Below are 10,053 nucleotides of genomic sequence, written 5' to 3'. Positions count from 1 at the left end.
TGCCTTTCTATCCCATTTCAAAATCAGCTTTTTTACAGCCTGAAATAATTCAAATTAAGCAAAATTGCACTGGCTAAATAGCACTTGGCTGAAATGCTAGGGATCCAAGAGGTTTTTAACTCTTGTCTCTGATTTTCTTCTCAATTCTTGTTCAAAATCATCAGGGAGTTACAGCTTCTCTTTGTAAATAGGATTAAAATACATTTTCCCTTGAATGTTTTTTCCCCTTAGAATTTCATGAATACTGCCCTTTTTGTACAAATTAATTCTTTATAAGGGTATCAAGCCAATTGTTAAGTAAAACAGAAAGAAATCTGCTAAAATTTGCTGGGATACTCAGCTCAATTGCAAGTATATGTTATTTACTTACTGAGAAGTTCCATAAAATGTGTTCCCAAATAAATCCTCAGCATTTACATAATCTAGCTAATTTAGTGAAACTAAGAAAGTCCAACTTGTCCTAATGTGACGCTTTTCAACAATGGTGTTTCTAACATTCCCACAATGCCATACAGTAGCAATCAAACTATATTTAAAAGACAGAAGTTGTTGAAAGCTGATTGAGTTATTGAGAGGATAGGAGACTACTGGGAATTTTATGCCTGTATACAATTCCTTCTGGAATGTTCTCTCTGGTTTCTACCAAAAGTGGTTGTGATTCGCCACATCACATCACAGATTGTCACCTCAGTACGTTGCATTTTTGGCTTGTGTGTTGCGTTTTTGAGCTCCGCACATCCCAATTTTTGGCCTCAGTACAATGCATTTTTGGCCGGTTCCAGGTGTTCCTGCCACCTACAAAGGCCAAAAATGGAGCGTGCAGAGGCCAAAAACTCAATGCGAAGCCAGTGATTAGTGCTGTGGCAATCCCTGCAGCCCAGAACGGGTCTAAAACGGAGTGTGCAGAGGCTAAAAATGCGATGCTAGGAGGCCAAAAACAGCCTAATGGAAGGGGTCTGAGAGGGGCTTCAACATCATTTGTTGTATAAGACACACCAAAATTTTCACCCACTTTTAAGGGGGGGGGGAGTGTGTCTTACTCTAAAAAGTACGGTACCTTAGAAATTTTTTGTTGTTTTTGGTGTTGAAGAACGATATATAAATTTCAATATGTAGTTTTTAGATTTCATGGTGATGTTAAAAGCCTCCAGAATTTTCTGCAGTTTTCAGATTAGCTTTTATCCTATTTTCCATGTGCTATTGCATGTAATCATTAACCCCCTCCCCCTATATTCAGATACCATCCAACAGATGAATGTTAATAGTGTTTTGGTTTTCTAGCAGGAGGGAATGCAAAAAAGAACTTTAATCCATAAGGAGTTTGCTTTTCATTTTAGCTTAATGCTTACCTGAGCAGCAACCTCTTATTTGGTGAAATATTGGACCACTAAATCACAGCTTCCTACAGAATATTTTCTTTCCCCCCACTCCCCATTCCAATACTTTCAACATTTCGATCTCTCTGAAGCAAGAAGAGTTCCCCTTGTTTTGATTTTGACAAGCATGGCATGTACCTGTCTTTTACTGCATGCCTCACTGCTCCCTCATGTGCCAAGGCACAGCTGACTGCCTCCTCAAATGTCCCTGGATAGAAAGGTGGGATATAAATACAACTAATAACAGTACATCCCCAACTACTCAAAAGTTTTACATCTTCACAATATTATCACACTGAAAGACAACTTACTTTGTGCATTGTAGCATTAAAAGCATTATTATTCTACAAGGCCAGACATAGATATAAGAAAATACATGTTGCTTCTGTCACTTTCTGATTAAAATTAATGCGATTTTATTTTATTACAACAAAAAATCATATCTGAACAGTCTTCTATATGCACAATTTTAGTAGCCTAAGCAAGGTTACAAATCAATAGACTAAAACACAATATTGCTACTGTATACTTACAACTGTATTTTTGTATCTAGTTATAGCCTTTTCTTGTTAAACAGTCCTCTATCTCAAGTAGGATAATTGAAGTTCTTTGCTTGCACTGGCCAAGTGGCTAGCAATCAATAATAAGTATGTCTCAAAATAATATGGCCCATTTTGAACTTACTCTCTGATGACATTAGCAGTATTGAACATGCACAGGGAATAAACAAGCATGGAATTTTAATAAGGAAGTGCAATCGTATTGGATTTTAATAGAATTGCAAGGATAAGAATCAATTCAGGAAGGAAAAGAATCAAGGGAAAAAACCCTGAAAAACTCAATGGGACAAGAAGATTCCTTCAAACATGTGCATTTCTATAAATTCCAATTGTTGAAGTTTTCATAACCACAACTTATCAAAAAGTATGTTTCCATCTACATACTGAAAACTTAAATGTAATTGGAGCAATTCTAGACAGAAACATCAGAGTATGATTTGTTCTGGAAAAAATAGATTCTTGAGAAATTAAAACTTACCTTGCCCTCAATGAATTAGGGGCAAAAGGTTAGAGAACCCTGTCATAATTGCTGATGTAATTTTCAACTAGCATCTGTACCTTAAAGGAACATTTATATATTGCTTTTTGGTACAAACCTGTGCAAACTATTTGAGAAATAAGAAATTGAAAGTCCAGCAAATCTGTGGAATTCACCTACCGTATATTCCACCGTATAAGGTGACTGGGCGTAAAAGACGACCCCCTTTCAGGCTCCCGCAAGCTGGCTGAAGGCCTCCACGCTGCTGGGCTTTCGTAGTTTAAGCTCAGCGCCTTCTTCCTCCAGACCGCCAACCAGACCTTACAAAGCTATCCCAGCTCTCATCCATCCATGTGCCCAGGCGAGGAGCGCCGAGGTTATCAATTGAAAGGCCGGTGTCTGCACCGGCGGCATTACTTTTTGTTTTTGGATATGGCCTTTCTTATACCCGGTGTATAAGACGACCCCCGATTTTTGAAATAATTTTTGGGGTTAAAAAGTCATCTTATATGCCGAAAAATACGGTAATGATGTTTTATAGATACAGCTGCACTTCAGGTCAACAAAACTGAATCTCTGGTTGGAATTTCTATGAATATTTATTTCTAAGACACAAGATGCCCTCAGATATTTTAATGGGATTATAATTGTATATTTAAGCTACAGTATACATTTTAAATATTTTTCATATAAATGTAGTACATTAAATACATTTTAAACATATTCATTGCTACTGAATAAGTAATAAAGTAAATTACTTAAAAATTAAGACAAAAACAAATATTATTTCGTGTATTTTAATAGCAAACTTACAGGTACAGCACAGAAGACAGACAACATTAAAAACATGTACTTGCATGTAGGACAACTTAGAAAAGTATATTGAGTGGATGGAATCTACTGTATGATACAGACTTCATATAGTTGCCATCAATAAGAAATTTACCTTAAAAAAAAACCCCAAATGCTGGCATTGTCCAGAAAAGTCTGACTGGCATATTTATAATTGTTATAAAGTTGAACTGCTGAAATTTGTTCAATGAAATGGGTTTTTTACAGCAATAATGCTTTATATGTCCCCACGTTTATATTAAAAATCCACACACAAATGAAAATGAAAAATAACCTGCCAATACCCGATTCTGTCCTCTATTTTTCCATCTGCAACCATAGATTTAGGTACCTTTTAACCCCATGGGAAAAAAAATCTAACGTTCATTACTACCAATAACAGGAAGAAGAGATTTTATTTGTTTTGAGAATGACAAATCCATCTTAGTAGAATTTAAGCACGCTCTCCACGTATGCGGCGTGCTAGCTGGATATCTTTTGGCATGATTGTGACACGTTTGGCGTGGATAGCACAAAGGTTGGTGTCTTCAAACAGGCCAACCAGGTAGGCCTCACTTGCCTCCTATTGAGAAAAGAAAATGGTTTAACTATTTAAAATAAAAAGTACCCAATTCCTCACAAAATACACAGGTAAGTTTATTTTCAAGCCAAGTGAAAGAAAATGGAAAAACATTCTTTTGTGTATCTTAACACCTAATTTTAATCTTGTATCTAAAACTCTCTTATTGGTTCTACACATAGATTTTCTTGGCTCTTTTATTTATATTGTAGTTTCCATGCCCCATAACATTCTTTAATTGCAACTTTCAAAGTAAATCACAGTACTGTCAAATAATTGCTAAATGAATGGCTAAAATTTGAGGACTACAACCACAATTGAGGCCAAAATTTATGTTGCTAAGTGAGAAATTTGTTAAGTAAATTTTGTCCCATTTTACGAGTTTTCTTGTCACATTTGTTAAGTGAATCACTGCAGTTGTTAAATTAGTAAAACGGTTGTTAAGTGAATCTGGCTTCCCCATTGATTTTGCTTGTCAGAAGGCTGCAAGAGGATCACATGGCCCTGGGACACTACAACCATCATAAATGTGAGTCAGTTGTCAAGCATCCAAAAGTAAATCACATGACCACAGGATGCTGCAACAGTCTAAGTGTGGAAAAAAGGGTCATAAGTCACATTTTTTTCAGTTGTAACTTTGAATGGTCACCAAGTAAACTGTTATAAGTCAAGGACTACTTGTATTGATTTGCTATTTTGCACAACGTTGCATGTTGAGTATGGAGGAACTAAGGAGGAACCTGCAATAGAAGTAGACTGGATTTGGGTACATTCCAAGTCTCTTCTCTCAAGAGTTTTCACAATTCATCAATGAAGCATATATATTCGTATGTAAAATGCATAAAGCAGAAATAGTAATATTTTAAAGATAAATCAGTTAAATTTCAGTTAAACTTACAATATCTTGTTAAACCACGAAATACTTGACATAAATGTTGGGATTCTTGACCTCATGATGATTCTATCTTATTTAGAGAATCATGCAATGACAAGCAGATAACAAGAAATCTCATTTTCAAAGGAGGTCTGTATAACCACTGGCCGCACATGACAGCCTATCTTAGTGAATTCCTGTTTTATGTTCATCTACTCTATGCTGGATTTTGAACAGAGGTGCAATACATAATCAATTATGTTAATTTTGATGGATTGCAACTTCCAGGTCCCTATGTTGTATGGCATTGAATGTTTTAATCAGTTTTAGTTGGAATTCTGCAAGTTGCCTCTTGGTGTTTCCCAAAAATAAACTTTGGCTTACATCTATTTTGATTTTGGTGGAATAAATATTTCTTCTTTATCTGTTCCCTCAGGATTGAGGAAAGAAGAGATGCCACTTTATCGTGTAGAATACGCAGTTGAATAGAGGGGCTTAAAAACTGCTGTGTAGGTCCATCCAGTATAAGAACACTTATCTAGTACAGTAGTAAAAAATGAAAGATTATCCTGCAATCTTAGACTAATGGCCACATGCCATTCTTATCCAGAAAAGTAATATGGAAAGTAGTAAAAGTTATTATTTTTGGAAAAGTGTAGTAGACCTACTTAGCTTTGGAAGTACTGTACAGCAAACATTCACATAAAATATATACATAACTGAGGGAATAATCAGGAAAGATCTAAAAACAACACTTTTAACTTTGTATTTTTTTAAAGTCATAACTTATTCACAACTACAAGACAAAATCTTGCATTTCATCTGTAATGTACAAATTATCTAGCTAAGATTTGACAAGGTCCACCTAGATCAGAATTTCTCTCAATGGCTTCTATTAGTAGATAGTTAAGACAATAGCATAATATACAGCAAGAGTGTACTTTCCACTCTTTTGCAGCTTAAAAGAAATTTGTATTTTCTCTCCATTATAACTTGCATAAAAAAAGAATGGTCCCTTTCTCATGTGGCATCATGTGGTTCATATTCCCAAAATATTTGCTACTCTAATTAAAATTACTGCCATCATCACATTTCTTTAGAACACTTGACTCAACGTTAAAAAATTTTGAACTCCAACAATCCTGTTTTTGATTTTCGTTTTTGAGAGTCTACTGAGGAAACAGATTACTTAAAAAAAAAAACAGTAGCAGTTATCAGCTCACCTACAATTATATATATCCTTAATTCGGAAACCCACCAATCATATGAAATTTTGACTGACCATAGAAACAGCTCAACCAATAAGGTGACTGCATGGAAGCAACCAATCACATGCCTTCTCACGTAGCAAAAGCACAGTTTTATCAATGGCTGCACTCTAGAAAAGAACTTGGGTATAATTTCTGTTGGCAAATCTACATCCAGTCATATAATACAACTAAATAAGTTGGATTTATTTAGAGCCAGATGTAATGCTGTAATTTTTGAAAGCAAGATTTAAAAAAAACTATAGGAAGATATGTGTAATTTCTTTAATATAGAAAAGATTAGTAGAGAAAATTGTAATATGTACTATAACAAAAACACAATTAGTTATTGTAAATTATAACACATCTCATCAATACAAGCAAAGGATACTTGTGTTTTGGAAGGCTAACTTAAAATAATATTTTTTTACCTGCAAAGCACCAATAGCTGCGCTCTGGAAACGCAGATCTGTTTTGAAGTCCTGGGCAATTTCACGCACCAGGCGCTGAAATGGAAGTTTGCGGATCAGAAGTTCAGTTGATTTCTGATAACGTCTGATTTCACGAAGAGCTACAGTACCTGGCCTTTGAATAAAAACAAAGCAAAAATAATTAAGCATTTCCCTTCCAATCTTAAAAATATACAAAACCCAATGTATATTCACAGAAACGTATGCTCTACAAAGCTAATTTACATGACTGAAATAAGCTTGCAATTTAAATTTAAGTAGACTTAAATTAAAAACAGAAAATTGTAAAAGACTCCAATTGCAATAATTCAGTTGTATTCTGTTTTCTCAAACTCCTATTAAAGTTGGCAAGAAATTAAATAACTTTACCATGGAGGCTGCTGATAAAATGAGTGACTTCTAAGATACCAACAAGTTATGTCAGTTGCTATTTCTTTTGTTTAAACATTTTTAAAATATAAAACATATAGTATTTACTTCTTATTCTGGGTCAGATACTGCCCTCTAGTGGTACACTGTACAAAATCTACCAGTTACGGTTGAAGAATTAAACTACTGTAATGTTAACACTAAATGAAAAATGGCCAATAAATTTGAAATAAATAAATATTAATTAGATAATCACTATAATTATCAAGCTTTATTATGGCATCCTACAAACCAGAGAACTCTTAGATTAATATTAAAGCTGCATTTTTTACGATTCTATTTTAAATTTGTTTTAATTAATAAAATAGCCCATTATTATTACTAGTTATTCCACTGGTTTCGTTCAAAATATTTTATGAGTCGAGTATAATTTTTTTGCATTAAAAAATAACGACTCTGATGAAATAATCTTGACTCGATCCAAGAAACCGTAAACTGTGATCTTTTCCCCCCCTCGAGCAAAAAAACTGCGTTTCGATAAATATTTCCGCGTCGTTACGGGGCGATCAGATCGTAATACTTTCTTCCGGTAATTTTTATACCTGTAGCGATGAGGTTTCTTGACCCCGCCGGTAGAGGGCGCACTCTTCCGAGCGGCTTTTGTCGCGAGTTGCTTCCTGGGCGCTTTCCCCCCGGTGGATTTGCGGGCAGTTTGCTTGGTACGAGCCATGTTCCCGCGAACTTCTCTTCCTTATACCTATCAGCAAGAAGTCACCCACGCGATCACCACATTAGAACAAGGCAGCCGCTCGAAAAATATCCGCCGAAAATGCCATTTGATTCGCTTTTTCCACGCACAAAAATAGATGTAAAGAATCCCCGGAAACCTTAAAACAATTAAAACCGTGCAGATCCACACCTTCGATTGCCAATCCAAATAGCAGACTTCTGCAGCCTGCCTGACACTCCGGCTATCGGCTTGCAACGTTCAAAAAAAAAAAAGCCTTCCCTACAAGTCCTAAATTGGATGATAAAATGTCGGTGGGAGTTCGCGCTTTAATTGTATTTAAGCGGCAAATCTATTCGCCTAAAGATTTCAGCAGATGATTAAAAAGCCCTTTGCCCGGCGCTCCAAATTTGAGATGCAGCCAAGGTGCCTCCAACCTAATAGCAACACCTCGATCCCCCCCCCCTCTTTTCCCCTTGGCGAGGACGAAAAAAAAGTGTCCCCCATTGCAGAAGACATCGGGGGACGTGCAACTGACGGGTAGCTTGATCGGAGTAAAAGAAGGGCAAACGTCCGCATTAAAGCAGGGGCAACAAGCCCGGGCTGACAGCTTCTGCTGCTGCAAAAAAACCATCGCTGCCTTCGGCCGGGCGGGCGAAGGGAATTCAAACGGAAGGCGCCCGAGAGCCCGGCCACAAAAGGAAAAGCCAAGTCAGAGGTTAGGAAGCCAGAAAGCAACGAGCGAACTTTTTGAGGGGTGGGGTGGGGGGGTGCTGCCGCCTCTTCGGTGCTGCCTCTGCCTGTGTAAAGTGCCAGTCCTACGGCTGCCTCGCTCCCAAGCGCCTCTCGCTGGCAAACTCAGCCCCAACAAAATGGAAACAATCGCCAAAGGCAGCCCAGTTACTCCCTTTGCAGGGAGAGAAAGAGACGGGAGGGGGGTGGAAAATAAAATAAAACAGCAGCATCACAATACCTTCTCCAAACCCCGCAAAAACTAGCTGGGATCCGGCAGGCTAAGGGGAGAGAGGAAAAGTTTGGACGGACCCCCCCAAAATCTCCCCGGGTGCGAAGGCTTCCCTGGGCACATTTCTCCCCCACCGAATTGTTTTTTATGCAATAGGGAAAAAAATATGGTCGGTGACCAGAGAAAAGAGACAAGATGGTGAAGCTGAGCAACAACTGTGGGGAAGAGGGGAAGGCAGGCAAAGGAGTTTCCCGGGGCTGGCAACGGGCTTCCGTTTGCAGCCGTTTCCCGGCTCCTATCGAGGGCGGCGATGGGGCGAGGGGGTCGGCGAGGGAGCGGGGAGAAGGATAGTGAAGGTTTGGGGGAGGGCGAGGGCAAAAGAAGGGGGCAACGGCCAAGCAAAGTGGGGCCGGGGGGGTCCAAAGGGAAGGAGCTGCCCGAGCTTCTCCGCCGTACTCGGGAAGGCGGAGAGATAAAGGGACTCTCCGGTCTCCCAACAGCGGTTCTCGCTCCCAGAAGTTTGCCAGGGAAGCCAGGGGACGGCTCGGAGGGGTCCTCGGCCGAGCGGGGGTCTGGGGGGGTCCGGTAAAGGAGGCTGAAGACTTACCCCCGTCCGCTTACGCTGAGCGCGGCTGCCGAGCAGGCAAGGAAGGAGGAGGAGGAGGAGGAGGTGCTGAAGCTGCTGCGGGCGACGGCGGATGAGAGCACAATTGAAAGATGGCTGACTCGCGAAGGCCGACTCCGCTGCTTAGCTACGCCCCCCGACCGCCCAGGCAACGCCTCCTCCCCCGGAGACCGCCAATGGCGCACAATGGAGGGAAGGAGAGGCCACGCCCACCAGCTCTCTTCCCCACCCACTCTCGGTTTCCCGCGGCCGCCTCCGTGTGTACAAACACAAAAGACACGCTGCGCGCGCCCCAGGCACAGAGTGAGTAAGTGAGAGAGGAAGAGAGGGATTCCCCTGGCCGTCCTCTCCCTCCGCCCTAGCGAGAGCCGGTACAGATGTCGGGAGATCACGCGGCCCGATTCGATGGCCAACAGCCAAGCCGCGAGCAGCCCCAACTGTCAGGCCAACGGTCACTTATTACTACCGTTAGTACCTGGCCGGGGACGACTCCACTCCGACCCCATCTTCTCCTGTAACCCGCTGCTGAATCCCTTCTGCACTCTACCTGTGGTCCCATTTTAAGAGGCCCCTCGTATCCCAGTACAAGTTTGTGAGGGGGCGGTCACGAATATAAACCCAAGTGAATGAGCCGTTAAAGATCAAAGACTAATGATAAAACGATCGTTCATCAATGGAGGGGGCAATAAAAAGATTGTGATAGGCATGTTTGATAAATGTCAGGCTATTTTTGTTTTTGAAAAGTCTTTGAAATATAGAACTGAATTAAAGGAGGAACATTTTAATGCATCACCTACAGTCAAGACATATTTATATGCAGTCTATTGACTAGAATCTAGTCACTAGATTCTTTGTCCTCTACTGATTCTTTATTTTTTAGGAATCCATTTCCATTCCATTTGTTTTTGCTATTTACGTATTTTCAGTATTAGTGAGCTGTTAGCTTGTTCTT

At 39.7% G+C, this 10,053-nt stretch overlaps 1 protein-coding gene across 1 annotated transcript; it reads right to left on the bottom strand.

The window, feature by feature from the left end:
* Positions 1-3,195: 3,195 nt before the first annotated feature.
* H3-3A (H3.3 histone A) lies at positions 3,196-9,232 on the bottom strand. The gene is made up of 4 exons (XM_014058646.2): positions 9,084-9,232; positions 7,388-7,542; positions 6,378-6,531; positions 3,196-3,828 (listed from the first exon to the last, which is right to left on the bottom strand). Exons 2-4 carry the CDS (start codon positions 7,513-7,515, stop codon positions 3,700-3,702), a joined length of 411 nt encoding a protein of 136 aa, XP_013914121.1. The 5' UTR covers positions 7,516-7,542; positions 9,084-9,232; the 3' UTR covers positions 3,196-3,699.
* Positions 9,233-10,053: the final 821 nt, after the last annotated feature.

This window comes from Thamnophis sirtalis, unplaced genomic scaffold, assembly GCF_051295495.1.
Source record: "Thamnophis sirtalis isolate CommonGarterSnake01/CBP01778 unplaced genomic scaffold, rThaSir2_p1.2 scaffold_6, whole genome shotgun sequence".
NCBI lineage: Eukaryota > Metazoa > Chordata > Lepidosauria > Squamata > Natricidae > Thamnophis > Thamnophis sirtalis.
Note: the sequence above shows the minus strand (reverse complement) of the source record. Positions and strands in the feature narration are given on the sequence as shown.

Bases quoted from the DNA above. Each gene is read 5' to 3' on its own strand.
- H3-3A (XM_014058646.2), bottom strand. From the start codon at position 7,515: ATGGCTCGTACCAAGCAAACTGCCCGCAAATCCACCGGGGGGAAAGCG. The intron at 6,532-7,387 runs GTATAAAAATTA...TTTTATTCAAAG, and splicing joins AAGAAACCTCATCGCTACAG to GCCAGGTACTGTAGCTCTTC. The intron at 3,829-6,377 runs GTAAAAAAATAT...TTTTCTCAATAG, and splicing joins CAGCTATTGGTGCTTTGCAG to GAGGCAAGTGAGGCCTACCT.